This window comes from Scyliorhinus canicula, chromosome 13 (assembly GCF_902713615.1).
Source record: "Scyliorhinus canicula chromosome 13, sScyCan1.1, whole genome shotgun sequence".
In the NCBI taxonomy this organism is placed as follows: Eukaryota; Metazoa; Chordata; class Chondrichthyes; order Carcharhiniformes; family Scyliorhinidae; genus Scyliorhinus; species Scyliorhinus canicula.
Genome location: NC_052158.1, coordinates 163,234,834 through 163,259,608, shown reverse-complemented (window position 1 = coordinate 163,259,608; position 24,775 = coordinate 163,234,834). Strand labels below are relative to the sequence as shown.

The following is a 24,775-nucleotide window of genomic DNA, read 5'->3' as shown; positions in this document are numbered from 1 at the left end:
TATTATTGTCACAAGTAAGCTTACATTAACACTGCAATGAAGTTACTGTGAAAATCTCCTCGTCGCCACATTCCGGCGCCTGCTCGGGTACACAGAGGGAGAATTCAGAATGTCCAATTCACCCAACAAGCACGTCTTTCGAGACTACATTCCGGCATTTACAGATCAAGATGAATTTTCAAAAAGATGTGTTTTAATAATTATAGCAAAATGAAGTCTAGCTTTGTTGAATAGAAAAGAAACGTATGTAACGTTCCTAAATTCGCCCTGAATAATGGCACAAGGAATTGGTGATGAGTTCTACCTTCCAAACTAGCGAAGATTACAAGCAGCAGATACCTGGGAACCCCACCACCTGGAGGTTCCCCTCCAGCCGTTTACTTGGAAATGTATCGACCGTTCCTTCACTGTCGCTGGGGCAAAATCCTGGAACTCCCTCCCTAACAGCACAGTGGGTGTACCTACACCACACGGACTGCAACGGTTCCAGAAGGCAGCTCAACACCACCTTCACAAGGGCAATTAGGGATGGATAACAAATGCTGACTGAGTCAGCGACACCCACTTCCCAGAAATGGTTTTAAAAAACTTTGTGAAGCTCTTACTTAAAACCAATTATTGGAATTTTTTATAAGCTGAATATCTTTAAGACATCTGTTAAAAGGAGATATTCTGTCCAGTTACTTTCAAATGCCTTGCAGTTAATGCAGCATCTTCATGTCATTCTGAATTCTGAACCATTTCTCACTACTTTCTAATATCTCTCTCTATGGCAGGAGACATGCCAATACTTCCAGTAACTGGACTTTTCACAACAGATGTGATGTCTCCTGACTAAAGAATTCAGATTAATAGCTTGCCCAGATTCCCAGCCATGTGCCAAGAAATAAAACAGATGGGCAACTTGTTATTACTCTATAAAACTAGCACCTCCGAGAATTAGTCACCACACCTCATAAATCTAGCAACAAGTGATTGAGAATAGCGTCCGCACAGTAATTAAGATTGAATCGTATCCAAAACCAGGATTCAGCGAGTAGTGAGACAGGGTGGGACCATTAATACAGAAACAGACTGTAAACAAGGGTTTGCAGAGTAGAAGACAAGAAAACACACACGTACAGAGTTTATGTACACCGTGAGAATCAATATAGAGAGTCCCATAGGCATTGAGAGTTAATATACAAAGAGAGGCAATACGATCAATATACAGAGTCAATATACACAGAGGTGGATAAACAAAGTGCCATTTTGCACGGAGGGAAGCCATATACAGAATGTCTCTCGCAGCACGGTAGCACAAATAGCTTTACAGCGCCAGGGTCCCAGGTTCGATTCCCTGCTGGGTGACTGTCTGTGCGGAGTCTGCATGTTCTCCCCGTGTCTGCGTGGGTTTCCTCCGGGTGCTCCGGTTTCCTCCCACAGACCAAAGATGTGCAGTTTAGGTGGATTGGCCATGCTAAATTGCCCTTAGTGTCCAAAAACGGTTAGGAAGGGTCATTGGGTTACGGGGATAGGGTGGAAGTGAGGGCTTAAGTGGGTCGATGCAGAATCGATGGGCTGAATGGCCTCCTTCTGCACTGTATGTTCTATGTACGTATACCACGACTCAATATGCACAGAGCGAATGTACACAGAGGGTGAAATTCTCCTCCTTGCGTGGCTGGTGCTGGAGTTCCCATTGAGGAGGAGAATCCAGCAGTTGTGAAGAAAACGGGATCGGTGCCAGCCACTGATCTGTTTCCGATACTCCTGTCCCCCCCCCCACTGGCGTCAGGATCGAGGTTTGCGCCCCGCACTAGTGGGAGTATGCAAATGGATCATTCAGGCCTATTTACATCTATTTAGCGGGTGGGGCACCATATTCTCTGGGCCCGGGTGATTCTCCAGTCCTCTGGGCCAGGGATCACTTGGGCAAGGATCATTACAGGTCTTGACAAGCATGGCTCTGATGCGGTGGACCTTATGGTGGGCCATGGGGAACTCTAAGGGGGGTTGCCCCCAAAGTCCATCTCGGGGCCACCTTCCCCCCACTCACTACCCCCCTCATGATGCAAGACCTGCCAGAGTTAAGTGCTGTCAATTTCCAGCTGACCACTTATTATTCAAGTGTGAAGGGAAGTGATTGGAAAGCACCTAATTCTGTTTGAAGTGGTCCAAAGCTGTCAATCAAATCACAGCCCTGTAAAATCCATACCAAAGCGAAATGGTCTGGGGGTGGCAAGTGGGGTTACAGGGGGGCACTAGCTGGCAAGACGGGCCAGCGCCATGTTGTATGGCGCGATGCTGCAGGTCATCATCGTCTGCATGCACGGCTATGGATCCAGCAATTCTCTGGCCGCTTATGTCAGGACTGCCGGAGGTTTTTCATGGCACAGCAGGTAGCACCCCACTGGGCTGAGCATCGGTCCAGGGACAGTACCGACTTCTTCATAGATATAGAATTTACAGTGCAGTAGGAGGCCATTCGGCCCATCGAGTCTGCACCGGCTCTTGGAAAGAGCACCCTACCCAAGGTTAACACCTTCACCCTATCCCCATAACCCAGTAACCCCACCCAACACTAAGGGCAATTTTGGACACTAAGGGCAATTTATCATGGCCAATCCACCTAACCGGCACATCTTTGGACTGTGGGAGGAAACCGGAGCACCCGGAGGAAACCCACGCACACACGGGGAGGATGTGCAGACTCCGCACAGACAGTGACCCAAGCCGGAATCGAACCTGGGACCTTGGAGCTGTGAAGCAATTGTGCTATCCACAATGCTACCGTGCTGCCATGTAGGACTAGACACTTCCTCCGGACATAGCCTCAATAATCAGAGAATCCAGCCCATAGTTTCCCAAACAGAGAATTTTGCTCAGTGTCTAAGTATACAAAGAGTTAATATACACAGACAGAGAGTCGATATGCACAGAGGGAGAGTCAATCTACACAGAGGGAGTGTCAGTGTACACAGAGGGAGTGTCAGTATACACAGAGGGAATCAATATACACAGGGAATCAATATACAGAGTCAACATGCACCGAGTTAATATACAAAGAGAGAGTCAATGTATAGAACATATAGAATCAATAAACGCAGGATCAGTGTACACAGAGAGAGAGCTGATATGGACAAAGGAAATCAATATACACAGAAACAGTCAATAATCATTGACGAAGTCAGTATACACAGAGGGAGAGTTATTAGGTGTGGAGTGTAGCTGTAATGTTCCTAATCCAGGAACAATGTAATCCAGGAACAGGAGTTCAAATGGCATGGTAGCAGTTTAAAAATCTCTTGAATACATTGAGAATAATGAATGTGGTTGTTTTTTAGCCCAACGAGCCAGCCTGCTGGGTCAAACAATGAAGAAAAACTCTTCCCAACGGGCTACCCGACATTAAATGAGGTTTTGGAAATGACAATGGCACATCATCACCATCGACTTACAAATTCCTCCTTTCTAACTTGGGTTGTGCCAAAATTTCCCGGTATTAGTCTAGTCAACCTTCTCTGAACTGCTTCCAATGCACTGGTCAATGCAACTCCTAAGGAGACGAATATAGACAATACTCCAGATATGGTGTCACCATTATCCTGCATAACTGAAGCATAACCGCCCTACTTTTGTATTAATTTGCTCTTGTGGCATTCCATTAGTTTCCCTAATTACCTGTGATTCTAGTTTTTAGTGTCTCATTTAAGTCAGTTCCCACAGTCCTGTTTGTCACCTGCAGGTATAGCTCCACTCTCAAACCCACTTTCCAAATTCACATGCATTTCGATTTAACACAGTCAAAATGTCATTTCTGTGCATTAACATCTCATTTCTTCTCTTCTCCTGTAAGAACACTATTCACGATGCCCAATGCTGCTCTTGCTCATGTATGTGCTTTGTTTAGCCCCTTGTTCCGCACTGTAGCCAATCACTGTTTGTCAATGTACCATTTGCAATGTACTCTGTTGATTATTCTCTTTGTGTCCAATGTGCGTACTGTGTACGTTCCCTCGGCCGCAGAAAGATATTTTTTCTTCAGTACATGTGACATTAAATCAAATCAAAATCAAATCAAATCAAAATCTCTTTTAACTGTTTCAAGAATGTTGTTAAGATGCTTCTTATGTCCACTCAAAATACTATCCTACTCTTGTGTTGTCTGATCTTTGAACTTTTCGTGATCTTGCCATTTCTCCCAGTTCCATTTCAAACGAGTTCTTTTCAATTCCGTTTGAGCCATGTCAATCAGCTCCTCTCCCTAAAGTTTCATAGTTTGTTCTATTCCTTCAACTTTTCTGCACAATTCCTGCACTATCTCAGTCCAGTTCTCAGTCGAGTTTGAACGGTCTTTGGAAAACCATTCACTTGCCTTTTCTCCAACAATCAGGTCTTGCGTATATCACCGACAAGCATTTTTCAATCAGTGTCTCTGGTCATTGACTCAAAGATCACTTTGCAATGTCAGCACTTCTGGTTGACAACTCATACTTTCTAATTTTGCAAGTATCTCGGTTATTTTCTTATCATCCTTTACTTTCAAGTTTTTTTGAAAAACTTGAGGATAGACAAGTCCCCCGGGCCTGACGGGATATATCCAAGGATTCTATGGGAAGCAAGAAATGAAATTGCAGAGCCGTTGACAATGATCTTTTCGTCCTCACTGTCAACAGGGGTGGTACCAGGGATTGGAGAGTGGCGAATGTCGTGCCCCTGTTCAAAAAAGGGAATAGGGATAACCCTGGGAATTACAGGCCAGTTAGTCTTACTTCGGTGGTAGGCAAAGTAATGGAAAGGGTACTGAGGGATAGGATTTCTGAGCATCTGGAAAGACACTGCTTGAAAATGAAAATGAAAATGGCTTATTGTCACGAGTAGGTTTCAATGAAGTTACTGTGAAAAGCCCCTAGTCGCCACATTCCGGCGCCTGTGCGGGGAGGCTGGTACAGGAATCGAACCGTGCTGCTGGCCTGCTTGGTCTGCTTTAAAAGCCAGCGATTTAGCCTGGTGAGCTAAACCAGCCCCTTATAGGGATAGTCAGCACGGATTTGTGAGGGGTAGGTCTTGCCTTACAAGTCTTATTGACTTCTTTGAGGAGGTGACCAAGCATGTGGATGAAGGTAAAGCAGTGGATGTAGTGTACATGGATTTTAGTAAGGCATTTGATAAGGTTCCCCATGGTAGGCTTATGCAGAAAGTGAGGAGGCATGGGATAGTGGGAAATTTGGCCAGTTGGATAACGAACTGGCTAACTGATAGAAGTCAGAGAGTGGTGGTGGATGGCAAATATTCAGCCTGGAGCCCAGTTACCAGTGGCGTACCTCAGGGATTAGTTCTGGTGTTTATGATTTTCATTAATGACTTGGATGAGGGAGTTGAAGGGTGGGTCAGTAAATTTGCAGATGATGCGAAGATTGGTGGAGTTGTGGATAGTGAGGAGGGCTGTTGTCGGCTGCAAAGAGACATAGATAGAATGCAGAGCTGGGCTGAGAAGTGGCAGATGGAGTTTAACTCTGACAAGTGTGAGGTTGTCCATTTTGGAAGGACAAATATGAATGCAGAATACAGGGTTAATGGTAGGGTTCTTGGCAATGTAGAGGAGCAGAGAGATCTTGGGGTCTATGTTCATATATTTGAAAGTTGCCACTCAAGTAGATAGAGCTGTGAAGAAGGCCTATGGTGTGCTAGCGTTCATTAGCAGAGGGATTAAATTTAAGAGCCGCGAGGTGATGATGCAGCTGTACAAAACCTTGATAAGGCCACATTTGGAGTACTGTGTGCAGTTCTGGTCACCTCATTTTAGGAAGGATGTGGAAGCTTTGGAAAAGGTGCAAAGGAGATTTACCAGGATGTTGCCTGGAATGGAGAGTAGGTCTTACGAGGAAAGGTTGAGGGTGCTAGGCCTTTTCTCATTAGAACGGAGAAGGATGAGGGGCGACTTGATAGAGGTTTATAAGATGATCAGGGGAATAGATAGAGTAGACAGTCAGATACTTTTTCCCCGGGTGGAACAAACCATTACAAGGGGACATAAATTTAAGATAAATGGTGGAAGATATAGGGGGGATGTCAGAGGTAGGTTCTTTACCCAGAGAGTAGTGGGGGCATGGAATGCACTGTCTGTGGAAGTAGTTGAGTCCGAAACGTTAGGGACCTTCAAGCGGCTATTGGATAGGTACATGAATTAGGGTAGAATAATGGAGTGTAGATTAATTTGCTCTTAAGGGCAGCACGGTAGCATTGTGGATAGCACAATTGCTTCACAGCTCCAGGGTTCCAGGATCGATTCCGGCTTGGGTCACTGTCTGTGCGGAGTCTGCACATCCTCCCCGTGACTGCGTGGGTTTCCTCCGGGTGCTCCGGTTTCCTCCCACAGTCCAAAGATGTGCAGGTTGGGTGGATTGGCCATAATAAATTGCCCTTAGTGTCCAAAATTCTATGATAATCTATGATTAACCTAGGACAAAAGTTCGGCACAACATTGTGGGTCGAAGGGCCTGTTCTGTGCTGTATTTCTCTATGTTCTATGTTTTACTGACTTTGATACATCAGCAATGTGACTTGGGTCAGTTCTTTGCTAAACTATATCAGTATTCCACAATTAGTGTTTATTCACAGGAACAACTTTCCAATTGTGACACTCCATACTATCCATCTTCTTTTTCTGCATTTCCTCCATTTTGCCATGGACTTCGCAAACCTTTTCATGACAAGTTTCAACAGTTCATTAATTTTGCCTTTTAATGTTGCCTCCAACCAATTATTCCGATTTACCAGAACCTCCTTTTCTGGTTCAAGGCATTTTGCACATAAACATCAAAGATGCTTCTGATGCTTGATGTTCACCAAGTTTTAAATGAAGATCAAACAAGTTTGCTTTTTCAATTTATTCTTTAGACAGTTCAAATCCTCAGTCAAATATTCCACTTTGCCTGACTCATTCTCCATTGTTCTCATCAATTCTCTTTTTTCATTCACAAACTTCTCTTTCATGTGTGAAAGTTGATTTTCTGTGTTCATCGGGTTTCCCTTCAATTGTTTTTTTATCATTTTTCTCCACAGTAGTTTTCAAAAGTTTGTTAAGGTCACCACGATCAAGTGCCTCTTGCAATACAGTTTTATAATAATCTTTATTATTGCCACAAGTCGGCTTACTGCAATGAGGTTACTGTGAAAATCCCCTAGTCGCCACACTCGGGCGCCTGTTCGGGTACACAGAGGGAGAATTGAGAATGTCCAATTCACCTAACAAGCACGTCTTTTAGAACTTGTGGGAGGAAACCGGAGCACCCGGCGGAAACCCACGCAGACACGGGGAGAACGTGCAGACTCCACACAGACAGTGACCCAAGCCGGGAATCGAACCTGGGACCCTGGAGGTGTGATGCTAACCACTGTGCACACTGCTGTTTCCACAAGCCAAATCATTACTTCGGATGAAATCTGTTCCTCCAATAGATAATTTAGGAATAATTCCCATTGTAACAATTTACAACATTACTTCTTAAATTAATTTGATATAAAGAAATGGGTTCACCCCTTCCATTGATACCTGGATTAACACCTTATCCTTCAAAAACTTCCTGGAATACAAATTGTATCATCAGCTACCATCAATGATCGATCTGCTCCTGTATCTCTTCAAATTTTAATATTTCTACTTATTTTGTTAGACAAGAGTAAACAGAAAAAATGGAAAGAGTGAGAAAACATGAGCAAGAAAAACTAGAGAAGGAAAGGGCGGAGAGAGAGAGGGAGAGAGAGAGAGAGAGAGAGAGAGAGAGGGAGGAGCAAGAGAGGCAGAGATAGGAGAGGCAGGTGAAGGGTGGAGAGGACAGGGATAGGAGATAGAAAGAGATAGAAAGAGAGAGAAAAGGAGACAGAAAGGGGAGAGAGAAGGGAGAGGGATGTGAGTGGAGTGAGAGAAGGAATATGATACAGACGTGGAGAGAAAGAAATAGATGGAAAGAGATTGATTAATAGGTGAAGTAAAAGGGAGACCTAGAGAGATTGGAAGCATGACAAAGAGACACATGGGTATAGAGAAGAGACAAAAGAGATAGAGAGAGAACGAGAGGTGAGTGATAGGCAGAGAGGAACATACAGAAACAGTAAGAGAGGGAGGAGGAGAGAGAGAGAGAGAGAAGAGTGAAAGAGAGGGAGCGAGCAAGAGTAGAGAGAAAGGGAGTGGAAAGACAGAGAGAGGAAGAGAGAGTAGAGAGAGAGAGAGGGAGGGAGAGTAGAGAAACAGAGAAAGGGAGAAAGAGAGATAAAGCGACAGAGAGAGTAGTGAAACAGAGAGAGGGGAGGAGGGGGGGAAGAGGGAGAGACAGTAGAGAGACAGAGAGAGAGAGTGGGAGAGAAAGAGGGACAGAGTTGAGAGACAGAGAGAAAGTAGAGAGAAAGTGGGAGAGAGAAGGAGAGAGTAGAGAGAGGTATAGAGGAGAGACAGAGAAAGTGAGAGAGTAGAGAGACAGAGAGAGAGGGAGAGAGAGTAGAGAGACAGAGAGAGCACACAAATTAATCAGGTGAGTGAAAGAGGTGGGTTCCACAAACAGATGTATAGACAAAGTCAATGTTGCAAGATGATACTTTGAATGTGTGTTTTTGCAGGTAATTAAGTCTTTACAGGTCCAGCGAGAGAAACTGGAGAGAGGGTTACTCACAGGCGAAAGAGATGTGAATTGTCTCACGCCAGGACAGTGGGTAGGATTTTGCAAGCCCAGGCGGCCAGATGGTGGGGAGGGTGAGGGAGGGCCAGTGTTCCCTGTTCCCTGAGGGGTGAGGGCACCCCCAGTCTGAAGGGCCTTCCAACTGACATGCCCCCTATCTTCCAGCCCGAGATCGAGGGTAGAAAACTTTTCAGTTTCCCACCTTCAATTAGTGCACATCCACCAGCCTAAAATTTGTGGCTGGGTGGGAAAAGGCCCTTAAGTGGCCACTTGGGGACTATATTGAGGCATGGTTGGGCTTCCGGTGGTGTGTGGCGAAGGACGGCCGGTATGGGGAGCAAAGGTCGGCCGATGTGGGGCGCAAAGTTCGGCCGGTGTGGGGCGCAAAGGTCGGCCGATGTGGGGCGCAAAGGTCGGCCGGTGTGGGGCGCAAAGGTCGGCCGGTGTGGGGCGCAAAGGTCGGCTGGTTTGGGCGCAAATGTCGGCCGGTGTAGGGAGCAAAGGTCGGCCGGCGTGGGGTGCAAAGGTCAACCAGTGTGGGGTGCAAAAATGTCAGCCGGTGTGGGCGCAAAGGTCGGCCGGTGTGGGGGGTAAAGGTCGGCGGGGTTGGGTGCAAAGGTCGGCCGGTGTGGGGCGCAAAGGTCGGCTGGTGTGGGCGCAAAGGTCGGCTGGTGTGGGCGCAAAGGTCGGCCGGTGTGGGGCGCAAAGGTCCTGAGAAACAGAGTTTGAAAAACACTGTTCTATAGCATTCCTCATCTCAACCCCAAAGGGCCTCTCGCTGGGGTTGTGTGGCACAGAATGTTGGGATGTCAGTCCTGTCTGTGCCTTTGGACAGTCTATGTGATATAAAACACATTCCCATCCAAATCCTCCAGGAACAAGAATGATCCATCCCAGCTGCCCCACAGAAAGTCTCTGACGCTGCCTGACTGAATCTGGGGCTGATCAGAAGAAGGCTGTGTAGGTTGTGTTCTGGTTTCAAACATATTGCTACCTGGAGAATTTAATCTGAGTCTTTAATCCCTGTCAATGTTTCATTTCTTCTGCAAGTTTTAATCAGAGGACGGATATTTTCTCATCAAACAGCATTTCATCCCCATACCACTCATCACAATATCAAACAGGCACAAGAGGGAAAATAAAGACCCACATAGCCTCATGAAGACCTGCTTCACCTGGGCCTGAGGGAGCGGAGCTTTATGTGATTGTTCAACTGGCAAATACATCAGATACTGGGAGTCCCATATGGGGCAGCAAGATCCCAGGATGGATTGTGGTACCTGTGGAGTTGGTGCTGGGGAGGGAGGAATGCCACACAAGTCAATTGAAGTGTAACTACGGTGAACAACGGGCAGTCAGATCCTGTGCCTAATTCTAATCGTTATCCTCTGGCTGATACAGAAATGGGATAGGGTCAGGATCAGAGAAACATGGATTAAAGCACACGAGGAGACCCCCCAGCCCCCCACCCCTACCCCGCCCTCTCCCTCTTTCGACATCACCCTGCAAATTTCACTACTTCAATTATTTATTCAGTTTGCTTTTAAAGTCTCGACTGAGGCTACTTTCCATCAACTGATCCGTCAATAATATTCCTCTGTGTCACCTCTGACTCTTTTGCCAATCACCTGAAACCTGTGCCCCTCTGGCGACTGACTCTGCTGCCATGGAAACCGTTTCTCTTCAAACACATCATGGTTTTGAACACCTCTCTCAAATCTGTGCTGAAGCTACTTAAATCTCCGGGGAAGTGAAGACCCTCATTCCGGGGACCACTCGAGGGTGGGTTGGGGTATGTAGTCCCATCCTGAATTGGCCAGTATCACTGATGAAGAATGGTTGAGGCAGCATTGGGTGCGGAATAAACCAGGCGGAATGCTCCATTTGGAATTTTGATGTGAAATATGGAGGGTTATGTCCCATCCCTCAAACACTTTACACTGAAAATAATACTGATCAGGACAGAGATTATGTATCAATCAGTCCCTGGCCACTGATAATAATCGACGATAATCGACTATGATACTACTTCAATCTGCAGAAAGACTGCAATAGGGTAACCTAGATGAGAACTTCTTGGAATGTTTTCGGAATAGTTTCTTGGAACAACAGCACTGACCCTCTGACAGTGCGGCACTCACTCAGTACTGACCCTCTGACAGGCAGCGCTCCCTCAGTACTGACCCTCTGACAGTGCAGCACTCCCTCAGTACTGACCCTCTGACAGTGCGGCACTCCCTCAGTACTGACCCTCTGACAGTGCGACACTCCCTCAGTACTGACCCTCTGACAGTGCGGCACTCCCTCAGTACTGACCCTCTGACAGTGCGGCACTCCCTCAGTACTGACCCTCTGACAGTGCTGCACTCCCTCAGTACTGACCCTCTGACAGTGCAGCACTCCCTCAGTACTGACCCTCTGACAGTGCAGCACTCCCTCAGTACTGACCCTCTGCCAGTGCGGCACTCTCTCAGTACTGACCCTCTGACAGTGCAGCACTCCCTCAGTACTGACACTCTGACAGTGCGGCATTCCCTCAGTACTGACCCTCTGACAGTGCAGGACTCCCTCAGTACTGACCCTCTGACAGTGCGGCATTCCCTCAGTACTGACCCTCTGACAGTGCGGCACTCCCTCAGTACTGACCCTCTGACAGTGCAGCACTCCCTCAGTACTGACCCTCTGACAGTGCGGCACTCCCTCAGTACTGACCCTCTGACAGTGCAGCGCTCCCTAAGTACTGACCCTCTGACAGTGCAGCACTCCCTCAGTACTGACCCTCTGACAGTGCAGCGCTCCCTCAGTACTGACCCTCTGACAGTGCAGCACTCCCTCAGTACTGACCCTCTGACAGTGCGGCACTCCCTCAGTACTGACCCTCTGACAGTGCAGCACTCCCTCAGTACTGACCCTCTGACAGTGCGGCATTCCCTCAGTACTGAACCTCTGACAGTGCAGCACTCCCTCAGTACTGACCCTCTGACAGTGCAGCACTCCCTCAGCACTGACCCTCTGACAGTGCAGCACTCCCTCAGTACTGACTCTCTGACAGTGCGGCACTCCCTCAGTACTGACCCTCTGACAGTGCAGCACTCCCTCAGTACTGACCCTCTGACAGTGCGGCACTCCCTCAGTACTGACCCTCTGACAGTGCAGCACTCCCTCAGTACTGACTCTCTGACAGTGCAGCACTCCCTCAGTACTGACCCTCTGACAGTGCGGCACTCCCTCAGTACTGACCCTCTGACAGTGCGGCACTCCCTCAGTACTGACCCTCTGACAGTGCGGCACTCCCTCAGTACTGACCCTCTGACAGTGCAGCACTCCCTCAGTACTGACCCTCAGGCAGTGCAGCACTCCCTCAGTACTGACCCTCTGACAGTGCGGCGCTCCCTCAGTACTGACCCTCTGACAGTGCAAGGCTCTGTACCAAATATCGCAAAGTGGGGCAAGGTTGGCTGGCTCGTTTTTTGAGCCGCGCAGACACAAAGTGACGTCGTCCTGAGCCGTAAACAATCTGTGACTCGATGATTTTATCACCACTTCAAATTTAATTGGAGTGAGTAACAGAGAGAAGACACGACATCAAGACAACCCTAGCTGCTGTTGTCAATGTAGATTAGGAATTGGATTAGAGTTTGAATGGCAGACAGAATGATCAAACTGAAAACAAACCTTGGTCATATTGACTGAGAGACAGCGAGGTTAAGCTGAGCTGAGCTGGTCCCAGGAAACGTGTTCAGAGATGAGCAATTTGGCCAAGGTTGCAGCAAGTAAAACGATGGCCAACTGAAGTTGACACGTGCAGACAGTAACTGGGAACAATCGGTGGAACAGGTGACATATTGGCAATGTCACAGGGCATGTAAGGCAGATGCCCAGGGAAATCATCTGCTGGGCAAGGTTTGAAATCACACATTGGCAGCAGGTGAAATTGTAATTTAACGAATGAAGCAAAACAAAAGCTCGTCCAGTACTGGTGAGCAGTAAACTATCACCAACTCTTGTAAATATCCACCTAGTTCAGCCATCTCTGCGAACGGTGTGCTCGCAGTCAGCGTCACAGTGAAGCAGTCTGGGAACGGTGTCCTCGCAGTCAGCGTCACAGTGAAGCAGTCTGGGAACGGTGTTCTCGCAGTCAGTGTCACAGTGAAGCAGTCTGGGAACGGTGTCCTCGCAGTCAGAGTCACAGTGAAGCAGTCTGGGAACGGTGTCCTCGCAGTCAGCGTCACAGTGAAGCAGTCTGGGAACGGTGTCCTGCAGTCAGTGTCACAGTGAAGCAGTCTGGGAATGGTGTCCTCGCAGTCAGCGTCACAGTGAAGCAGTCTGGGAACGGTGTCCTCGCAGTCAGCGACACAGTGAAGCAGTCTGGGAACAGTGTCCTCACAGTCAGCGTCACAGTGAAGCAGTCTGGGAATGGTGTCCTCGCAGTCAGCGTCACAGTGAAGCAGTCTGGGAACAGTGTCCTCACAGTCAGCGTCACAGTGAAGCAGTCTGGGAATGGTGTCCTCGCAGCGTCACAGTGAAGCAGTCTGGGAACAGTGTCCTCGCAGTGTCACAGTGAAGCAGTCTGGGAACGGTGTCCTGCAGTCAGCGTCACAGTGAAGCAGTCTGGGAACAGTGTCCTCGCAGTCAGCATCACAGTGAAGCAGCCTGGGAGCAGTGTCCCCGCAGTCAGCGACACAGTGAAGCAGTCTGGGAACGGTGTCCTCACAGTCAGCGTCACAGTGAAGCAGTCTGGGAGCAGTGTCCCCGCAGTCAGCGTCACAGTGAAGCAGTCTGGGAACGGTGTCCTCGCAGCCAGCGTCACAGTGAAGCAGCCTGGGAACAGTGTCCTCGCAGTCAGCGTCACAGTGAAGCAGGCTGGGAGCGGTGTCCTCACAGTCAGCGTCACAGTGAAGCAGTCTGGGAACGGTGCCCTCGCAGTCAGCGTCACAGTGAAGCAGTCTGGGAACGGTGTCCTCACAGTCAGCGTCACAGTGAAGCAGTCTGGGAACGGTGTCCTCGCAGTCAGCGTCACAGTGAAACAGTCTGGGAACAGTGTCCTGCAGTCAGTGTCACAGTGAAGCAGCCTGGGAACGGTGTCCTCGCAGTGTCACAGTGAAGCAGCCTGGGAATGGTGTCCTCGCAGTCAGTGTCACAGTGAAGCAGTCTGGGAACGGTGTCCTCGTAGCGTCACAGTGAAGCAGTCTGGGAACGGTGTCCTCGCAGTCAGCTTCACAGTGAAGCAGTCTGGGAACGGTGTCCTCGCCGTCAGTGTCACAGTGAAGCAGTCTGGGAATGGTGTCCTCGCAGTCAGTGTCACAGTGAAGCAGTCTGGGAACAGTGTCCTCGCAGTCAGCGTCACAGTGAAGCAGTCTGGGAACAGTGTCCTCGCAGTCAGCGTCACAGTGAAGCAGTCTGGGAACAGTGTCCCCGCAGTCAGCGTCACAGTGAAGCAGTCTGTAAACAGTGTCCCCGCAGTCAGCGTCACAGTGAAGCAGTCTGGGAACGGTATCCTCGCAGTCAGTGTCACAGTGAAGCAGTCTGTAAACAGTGTCCTCACAGTCAGTGTCACAGTGAAGCAGTCTGTAAACAGTGTCCCCGCAGTCAGTGTCACAGTGAAGCAGTCTGGGAACAGTGTCCCCGCAGTCAGCGTCACAGTGAAGCAGTCTGGGAACAGTGTCCTCGCAGTCAGTGTCACAGTGAAGCAGTCTGGGAACGGTGTCCTGCAGTCAGCATCACAGTGAAGCAGTCTGGGAACGGTGCCCTCACAGTCAGCGTCACAGTGAAGCAGTCTGGGAACGGTGTCCTCGCAGTCAGCATCACAGTGAAGCAGTCTGGGAACAGTGTCCTCGCAGTCAGCGTCACAGTGAAGCAGTCTGGGAGCGGTGTCCTGCAGTCAGTGTCACAGTGAAGCAGTCTGGGAGCAGTGTCCCCGCAGTCAGCGTCACAGTGAAGCTGTCTGGGAACAGTGTCCTCGCAGTCAGCGTCACAGTGAAGCAGTCTGGGAGCGGTGTCCTGCAGTACGTTCTGGTTAAAACAAATTGACTGAGAAGCACCAGGGATCAGTAACACAGGATATAGAGGCCAAAGCAGAATATGACAAAAGTTAAAGAAAGAGGAGAGAAAAGCAAATTCGTGTGAATGCTGGAATCTGAAACAAAAACAGAAAATTCTGGACAATCTGAGCAGTTCTGACAGCATCTGTGGAGACAGAGAAGGCAGATAATTGTTCCTCGCTCCCCTTTAACACACCTTTGTTCTGCGATTCACACATTCTGGTGTCTTTGTGTGCCACTATCAGCTCCCTTCTTCACCTTAAATCCTCCATTTCCATTCCCTTTGCCTTTCTACCCACGGCACCTTTGTTTATCTCCACCTAATCGTTGGCCCCCTATCCAGCCCCACTGCTCTGCACCCCCTCCCCATACAGTGCCGCATGGTAGGTTGTTGCAAATGGTTAAATCTCATGGAATCCAGGGTGAGGTAACCAATTGGATACAAAATTGGCTTGGTGACCAAAGTCAATGGGTAGCTGTGAAAGATTAGTTTTCAAACTGGAGGCCTGTGACCAGCGGTGTGACCAGCGGTGTGACCAGCGATGTGACCAGCGATGTGACCAGCGATGTGACCAGCGGTGTGACCAGCGATGTGCCTCGGGGATCGGTGCTGGGTCCACTGTTATTTGTTACACATATTAATGATTTGGATGAGAATATAAGAGGTGTGGTTAGTAAGTTTGCAGATAACACTACGATCGGTGGCATAGTGGTTAGCACTGTGGCTTCACAGCGCCAGAGTCCCAGGTACGATTCTCCGCCGGGTCACTGTCGTGCGGAGTCTGCACGTTCTCCCCGTTTCTGTGTGGGTTTCCTCCGGGTGCTCCGATTTCCTCCTACAGTCCAAAGACGTGCTTGTTAGGTGGATTGGCCATGATAAATTGCCCTTAGTGTCCAAAAAGGTTAGGAGGGGTTATTGAAATGAAAAAAAATGAAATGAATAATCGCTTATTGTAACAAGTTGGCTTCAAATGAAGTTACTGTGAAAAGCCCCTAGTCACCACATTCCGGCACCTGTTTGGGGAGGCCGGTACGGGAATTGAACCGTACTGCTGGCCTGCCTTGGTCTGCTTTAAAAGCCAGCTCTTTAGCCCTGTGGTAAACCAGCCAATTAGGTTACGGGATAGGGTGGAAGTGTGGAAGTGAGGACTTAAATGGGTCGGTGCAGACTCGATAGGCCGAATGGCCTCCTTCTGCATTGTAGGCTTTATGTCTATGTTTATGAGTTGCAGCTGGACAGGGTGGTGAAGAAGGCATTCAGCATGCTGGGTTTTATTTTGAATACAGGAGTTGGGACGTCTTGTTGAAGTTGTACAAGACATTAGTCAGACCCACACATGGAACACTGTGTTCAGTTCTGGTCACCCTATTATAGGAAGGATATTGTTAAACTAGAAAGGGTGCAGAAGAGATTTACGAGGATGCTACCAGGACTTGATGGTCTGAGTTATAAGGAGAGGCTGGATAGGCTGGGACTTTTTTCCCTGGAGCGTAGGATGCTTAGGAGTGATCTTATAGAGGTTTATAAAATAATGAGGAGCATAGATAAGGTAGATAGTCGACATCTTTTCCTAAAGGTAGAGGAGACTAGAACTAGAGGGCATCGGTTTGAGGTGAGAGATACAAAAGAGACCAGAGGGGAAATTTCTTCACACAGAGGGTGGTGAGAATCTGGAAGGGGCTGCCACAGACCAAATGCGGGCAAGTGGGACTATCTTAGTGATAGAAACTGGGCGGCATGGACAAGCTGGGCCGATGGGCCTGTTTCCATGCTGTAAACCTCTCTGACTATAAATCTGACTCCATTTCCAGTTCTCTATCGCTTCGACAAAGAGACATCCAGACTCGATACGTTCGCTCCCTTGTCTCTCCACAGAGGCTGCCAGACCTGCTGAGAGTGTCCAGTGTTTGCTGATTTTGTTAAAGTTATAGGCGTATCTTTTAAGAATAAATCATTTGAAAAGTTAGTAAGTAAGACGAAGTGCGTTTAGGTTTTAAGGCATAGCAGGTTGGGACAGCTGAGGGGAATGTGTGACCTGCCATATACGGAAGCCATGGACCACAACACCATCCTAGATGACCACATGTGCAGTAAGTTCTCCAACTGCACAAACTTGAACTCGGGGTTTGGGAGCCCGAGCAGCGGCTGGAGAGACTGTGGGGAATCTGCGAAGCTGAGAGTTACACGGAAGGCACGTTCAGAGAGAGGTGGTCACACTGCAACTCCACGGATTGGAGGAAAGAAAGGTGACCATCAGGTAGTCCAAGAAAAAACAGGCAGGTGGTGCAGGAGTCCCCTAGGGTCCTGCTCTCAAATTAGTTTTCCATTTTGGAAGCTGGTTCCTCAAGGAAGTGCAGTCACAGTAAAGCTTCTGGCTTCATAAGCATCCTGACTGTACAGAAGGGGAGGAGGAAGAGTATAGTGGTAAGGGATTCATTAGTTAGGAGAGCAGATGGCTGCTTCTGTGGCCGCAGACATGACTCCAGGATGGTGTGTTGACTCCCACCCTGGGGCCAGCAGCACGACATCCTAAAGAGAGAGGGTGTTAAGTCAAGTCAGAGGTCATGATACACGTTGGCACCAACAACATAAGTAGAATGTAGGATGAGGCCTTGCATGAAGAATTTAGGGAGCTAGGCAGCAGATTAAAAAGCAAGACCTGTCATAGATTGAGAATAAGGGGTAAATCTTTCAGTAAGAAGTCTTACAGCATCAGGTTAGAGTCCAATAGATTTGTTTCAAACACTAGCTTTCGGAGCACTGCTCCTTCCTCAGGTGAATGAGCTGTGCTCCGAAAGCTCGTGTTTGAATCAAACCTGTTGGACTTTAACCTGGTGTTGTAAGACTTCTTACTGTACCCACCCCAGTCCAACGCCGGCATCTCCACATCATAAATCTTTCAGGACTGAGGCGAGGAGAAATTTCTTCACCCAAAGTGTGGTGAATCTGTGAAGAAAGTAGATATAGGAATGAAGGGATACGTGGGGATCAGGCTATTGAACTTGACAATCAGCCATGATCAGAATGAATGGCAGAACAGGTTTGGAGGGCCTCCTGCTTCTATTTTCTATGTTTCTAAGAAAGGTTGTAATCTCTGAGTTACTCTCGGTGCCACATGCCAGCGAGCACAGAAATAGGAGAATAGCGCACATGAATGCGTGGCTCAAAGGAGGGTGGGTTTTAAATTCCTGGATCATTGGGACCGTTCCTGGGGAAAGTGGGACATGTAGAAGGAGGACGTCCACATCTGAACCAGAACAGGACTAACCCCTTTGCAGGCGGGTTTGCTGGTGCTGTTGGGAAGAGTTTAAACTAGTTGAGAGCGAAAGGGAAGACAAACTAGTAGTCCAATAGGGACAGAGCGTACGATAGTAATGGAACCAAGACAGAGGGAGTTGAGCCGTGTTGGGTTCCAAGGGAGTAATGGGAGGCTGGATGGCCTCTATTTTAATGCCATGAGTCTGACAGGGAAGACTGATGAGTTAAGGGTGTAGATTGACATGGGAATTGTAATGTTGTTGCCATCACAGTGCTGTGGCTGAGGGAGGGGCAGGACTGGCAACTCAACATTCCAGGGTATAGGAACCTCGGGTGAGATAGGGGAGGGTGTAAAAGAAGAGTCTGATTACTCTTTGTCAAAGCTTTGTCATCGTACTCGAAACGTCAGATCTTTTCTCTCCCTACAGATGCTGCCAGACCTGCTGTGATTTTCCAGCATTTTCTCTTTCGTTTCAGATTCCGGCATCTGCAGTAATTTGCTTTTATCCTCAGATAATGAAGCAGTCCGTGCCCAAATGCAGCAAGATTTGGACAATATCCAGGCTACAAAAGTGTCATGAAATGACCAAAGCCAAACAGAGCGGATCTAACCATCGCCCCTTGACATTCAATGGTATTACCATTACTGAAACCACCACTATCAATGTCCTGAGGGTTACCATTGACCAGAATCTGAAGTCATCTGTAGTCATATGGCTACAAGAGCAGATCAGAGGCGAGGAATACTGCAGTGAGTAAGTCAAATCCCGACTCCCCAAACCATGTCCATCTTTTACAAGACACAAAATCCACCACCTTAAAAGATTCACTCCCTCCACCACCGACGCAGAGTAGCGGAAGTGTATACCATCCACAAGATGCACTGCAGCAACTCAACAAGGTGACTTGACAGCACCTTCCAAACCCTCAACCTCTACCATCTTGAAGGGCAAGGGCAGAGAAACAAGGGCAGAAAAACATGGCAACACCATCACCTGCAGCTTCCCCTCAAAGTCCGACGCCATCCTGACTTGAAACTGTGTCACCGTTCCTTCACTGTTGATTGGTCTGAACCTTGGAAATACCTCCCTAACAGCACCATGGATGTAGCTGGACCCCATGGACTCACCACCACTTCTCAAGAACAATCAAGCAGCCGGTGACACTCACGTTCCACAAAATATTTTTATTATTATAATATTACCTATCGGAAAGGGAATATGTGACAATATTAGGCAAGGATCATCGCCTTTTGCATTGGCTTTAATGTCCCACTTTAACCTCCGCTGTCCCATCCCAACCAGGCAATCTGTGCACACAAATGAAGAGCGATGGTCAGCAGGAGGTGCCAGAGGCACAGGAGGTGAGAATCAGAGAGGTTGACATGTCAGCTTGGAAAACACGCACAGCATTTCTGTCATTTAGTTCGCAAAATGGGTAAAGTTTTCAGTTCAATAAAAGGTTTTAATGACCTCGGAGGCACCCGCTTATCAGTGATTTGAAGGGTTGTTACGAGATTTGTAATAAGCACAGTAAAGCAGTTAAGCAGGGACAGTGACTCACTCCAGAAATCATGGCTGTGATAAATTGCCAGCACACTTCCTGCTCAAATGGAGCAGGATTGTCAACACACTCGGTTACCTGGAGACCACACACATCAGAGTAACGGCACAAAAGATTTCAGCAATTACCACTCACTGAGTGAAGAGGCCACTCAGATTACTAAACGTTTGAAAAAGCCGTCGGAGGTAAATGTCCAAATAAAATGTTTAATTAGCTGAGCCATCGCCAGAATAATTCGGCAATATCCTCAAATTACATCGTTAGAACATTAAATACACAGTGAGATATGTTTAGACCCTCTCTTCAAATATTTGATCAGTTTAATCAAGTAATTTTGAACCATCGCCAGACCTACTTCATCACTCCCCAGACAATCAGGCACAATATCCACTGCAGAACACACTAAATTATCACCTAAAATGTTCAGAAGCTTTACTCTGTATCTAACCCCGTGCTGTACCTGTCCTGAGAGTGTTTGAAGGGGACAGTGTAGAGGGAGCTTTACTCTGTATCTAACCCCGTGCTGTACCTGTCCTGGGAGTGTTTGATGGGGACAGTGTAGGGGGAGCTTTACTCTGTATCTAACCCCGTGCTGTACCTGTCCTGGGAGTGTTTGATGGAGACAGTGTAGAGGGAGCTTTACTCTGTATCTAACCCCGTGCTGCACCTGTCCTGGGAGTGTTTGATGGGGTCAGTGTAGAGGGAGCTTTACTCTGTATCGAACCCCGTGCTGTACCTGTCCTGGGAGTGTTTGATGGGGATGGTATTGAGGGAACTTTACTCTGTACTGAACTGTACTAATTGGTGGCAGAGTGGTTAGCACTGCTGCCTCACAGCTCCAGTCTCCAGGGTTCAATTCCGGCCTCGGGTGACTGTCTGTGTGGAGTCTGCACTTTCTCCCCGTGTCTGTGTGAGTTTCTTCTGGGTGCTCCAGTTTCCTCCCACAAAAGTGTGCAAGTTAGGTGGATTAGACATGATAAAATTGCCCCTTAAACTAGCTGCCCGTCTAAACTAAATCTAAACTACACTTCCTGGATCCGTATCCCTCTATTCCCATCCTATTCATGTATTTGTCAAGATGCCCCTTAAACGTGACTATCGTCCCTGCTTCCACCACCTCCTCCAGCAGCGAGTTCCAGGCACCCACTACCCTCTGTGTAAAAAGCATGCCTCGTACATCCCCTCTAAACCTTGCCCCTCGCACCTTAAACCTATGCCCCCTAGTAATTGACCCCTCTATCCTGGGGAAAAGCCTCTAACTATCCACTCTGTCTATGCCCCTCATAATTTTGCAGACCTCTATCTGGTCACCCTTCAACCTCCGTCATTCCAGTGAGAACAAACTGGAACAACCTCTCCTCATCGCTAATGCCCTCCATACCAGGCAACATCCTGTTAATCTCTTCTGCACCCTCTCTAAAGCCTCCACTCCTTCTGGTTGTGTGGCGACGAGAATTGAACACTATACTCCAAGTGTGGCCTAACTAAGGTTTTATACAGCTGCAACATGACTTGCCAATTCTTATACTCAAATATACTGGGCTACAAGGATGGGCTTTAGTAGGGGCTCTTTCAAGGGCTGGTGTAGACCCGATGGGCTGAATGGCCTCCTTCTGCACTGTAAATTTGATGATTCTATGCACTAGGTGGTTATCAGTTTGGTCATTAACATGACACTAAATTATTCATAAGATTTACTGAACGTAAACTGATGTAATCCATGTAACAAACATTGAGGTGACCATCGCTGTCTTATCTCAAACACGGAATCCCCACAGTGCCGAAAGAGGCCATTCAGCCCATCTGTGGCAGCACTTTGAAAGAGCACCCTGCCTAGGCCCAATCCGCACTCTAGCCCTGTATCCCCATCCAAACTTTGGACACTATGGGGCAATTTAGCATGGCCAGTTCACCTCACCTGCACATCTTTAGAGCATAAGTGTTGAAAACATGAGGATAAGACATGGGTTCAATGGGCAATTGTATAATTCTCTGAGTGACTAAGAATGGGCAGGAATGAAGTACTGGAGAGTGCTGGAATTTAGCACCCAGCTGGAGTCAGTGCCTTCAGGCAAGGATATGTATAAACTGGCAGTGATACCCTGTATTCAATTGTACCCGAGTGCCAGTGGAATACATGGTTTTCGATGGAGGGCATGATCGTCCCTTCGTGACCTCCCCCAGCCTCTTCCCCGGCCCCCAATCAACCCCTCGGCAACTCCCCCCCTCCAGACTCTCCTACCCTCCCCCCCCCCCCCCCCCCCCTCCCCCCCTACCCTCCCACCCTGGAACACTGTAAATATCCCTGAGTCTCCGGTGCTCAGACCTGAGCTCCGACATCCTCCTGCATCTCGTCTTCTGTCCACTGCAGGGACTGGAGAGCTGTGCATCAACTCAAGGATGGGACATCCTCCCAAAGGAGGGGCAAAAGTCCTGCCTGCAGCCACTTAACCCCCCCCCCCTCCCCCCCCCTCATGGAACGGCAGCAGGGAATCGGAGAGGCCAGCTTGGATGGCAGGAAGTGAGATTCTGCAATGTGGGAAATTCAGGAACAAAGTCAGTGCGCCATGTGCCTGACCACAGCACGTGGTCGGAACCGAGTATGTTTCAACTTTCACCAACAGACCAAAGAGTTAGAATGGACCATTCCTTACCTGTCGGGGACGAGGCTGATAGGGTGAACTGCTCTCCAGGTCAGCTAAGATGCTGGTCAATGAGTCGATCTCTGCGTCCAGACTTGATCGCCTTTGATCTAGGCTCTTCTTCCCTGTCTAAGAAGAGGAAGTTACAAGTCAGCTCGTCATTGACACCTTGCCTGATTGCCATCACCTTGCTGCTGTCCTGACCACAGGAGTCCATTCAGCCCTTCCAACCCTTTCCACCATTCAATCTGATCATGGATCAATCAGACTGCAATAGAACCATTTATTGCTGTTCCATATCCCCAGATGTCCACAAACAAAATGCTCTCGTGCCCAGACGAAGCTCCTGTAGATGATCCCCAGCATCCACAACATTTCGTGGGGGAAATTGTTCTCTTATCCGCTCTGAAGGATGCTTCCTGAGCTCACTCCTCAATGTCTAATTCTAACTAAAATACATTACAAATCTTCTTAACCACCCTCAGTGCAGTGGACAAGAGACGCATTGAGTTGAAACAAAGGAGACGGAAAGACTCCGTGTATTCTTTGTAAAAACATGTTTTCTTCCACACTGACCGCACAGCACCATCCATTTTCTCCGTGCAGCAGAGGAACCACCCAGAGCCCCCAGAGCCTCCCAGAGGAACCACCCAGAGCCTCCCAGAGGAACCACCCAGAGCCTCCCAGAGGAACCACCCAGAGCCTCCCAGAGGAACCACCCAGAGCCTCCCAGAGGAACCACCCAGAGCCTGCCAGAGGAACCAGCCAGAGGAACCACCCAGAGCCTCCCAGAGGAACCAGCCAGAGGAACCACCCAGAGCCTCCCAGAGGAACCACCCAGAGCCTCCCAGAGGAACCACCCAGAGCCTCCCAGAGGAACCACCCAGAGCCTCCCAGAGGAACCACCCTGAGCCCCCCAGAGGAACCAGCCAGAGGAACCACCCTGAGCCCCCCAGAGACTCCCAGAGGAACCACCCAGAGCCTCCCAGAGGAACCACCCAGAGCCTCCCAGAGGAACCACCCAGAGCCTCCCAGAGGAACCACCCAAAGCCTCCCAGAGGAACCACCCAGAGCCTCCAGAGCCTCCCAGTGGAACCACCCAGAGGAACCACCCAGAGCCTCCCAGAGGAACCACCCAGAGTCTCCAGAGCCTCCCAGGGGAACCACCCAGAGCCTCCCAGAGGAACCACCGTGCAGCAGAGGAACCACCCAGAGCCTCCCAGAGGAACCAGCCAGAGGAACCACCCTGAGCCCCCCAGAGACTCCCAGAGGAACCACCCAGAGGAACCACCCAGAGTCCCCCAGAGCCTCCCAGAGGAACCACCCAGAGCCTCCACAGGAACCACTCAGAGCCCCCAGAGGAACCACCCAGAGCCTCCGAGAGGAACCACCCAGAGGAACCACCCTGAGCCTCCAGAGCCTCCCAGAGGAACCTCCCAGAGCCTCCCAGTGGAACCACCCAGAGCCTCCCAGAGGAACCACCCAGAGCCTCCCAGAGGAACCACCCAGAGCCTCCCAGAGGAACCACCCAGAGCCTCCCAGAGGAACCACCCAGAGCCTCCCAGAGGAACCACCCAGAGCCTCCAGAGCCTCCACAGGAACCACTCAGAGCCCCCAGAGGAACCACCCAGAGCCCCCAGAGCCTCCCAGTGGAACCACCCAGAGCCTCCCAGAGGAACCACCCAGAGCCTCCCAGGGGAACCACCCAGAGCCTCCCAGAGGAACCACCCAGAGCCTCCCAGAGGAACCACCCAGAGCCTCCCAGAGGAACCACCCAGAGCCTCCAGAGGAACCACTCAGAGCCTCCCAGAGGAACCACCCTGAGCCACCCCATAGACTCCCAGAGGAACCACCCAGAGCCTCCCAGAGGAACCACCCAGAGGAACCACCCAGAGCCTCCCAGAGGAACCACCCAGAGGAACGACCCAGAGCCCCCAGAGTGGAGCCAATCAGAGATCACGTGCTAACCAATCAGCATTGTCTTCTCATGTGGTGTAAATTGTTCTCAGTTAATGTTTGTCCATTTCTATTGGTTTATCCTCACCGTGTAAAATGAAAAGCTTTGGCAACATGTATCTTTTTTAAGCAATAGTTATCCAATTGGTCCCGATTTATCTTATGAATTATTTACTCAATTGCCTGTTGAAAGTTATTAATGAAGATGCTGCCAACAACCTTTCAAACCGTGCATTCCAGACCAGAATGGTTCGTTAAGCAGGATTTCACAGCTGATTCGCTTCACCATCAACTGACCCTTTAAGGATTGTAATTGGCACTAAGCGGGTAGGTTGCTGAAGGCCACGCCCTCAAATCGCAGCCAGTCAGGACTGGGTAGGTAGGCAGCTGGAAAGGGATCCATGGAATGGCCTCCATCTGCCTGCAACGCTGCCACCCGGGAGTATCACATTCTGCCTATTCCATTCAAGCTGCGTCACAGTGAAGACACTCCCAGCCTCGAGCAGCGAGAGACACTGACCACAACATCATGGCTGACACACCCTCTGCTTCTTTTGTCTCCTGGCCACTTCTCCCCTTCTCCATTCGGCCTGGGACTATGTCTGCTTTCCTCTCTTACTCCCTCCTTTCTCTCTCTCTGTCCTCCACATTGATCAG

General features: G+C 49.1%; 1 protein-coding gene across 1 annotated transcript in view; it reads right to left on the bottom strand.

Annotated features, from left to right (window-relative positions):
• Window positions 1-24,775, bottom strand: part of LOC119976480 (LIM domain containing preferred translocation partner in lipoma) — a 401,345-nt gene that overhangs the window by 120,968 nt on the left and 255,602 nt on the right. The window contains exon 4 of the mRNA XM_038817017.1: window positions 22,175-22,291. Coding sequence (XP_038672945.1) covers window positions 22,175-22,291 — 117 coding nt within the window. The remainder of the gene's footprint in view (window positions 1-22,174; window positions 22,292-24,775) is intronic.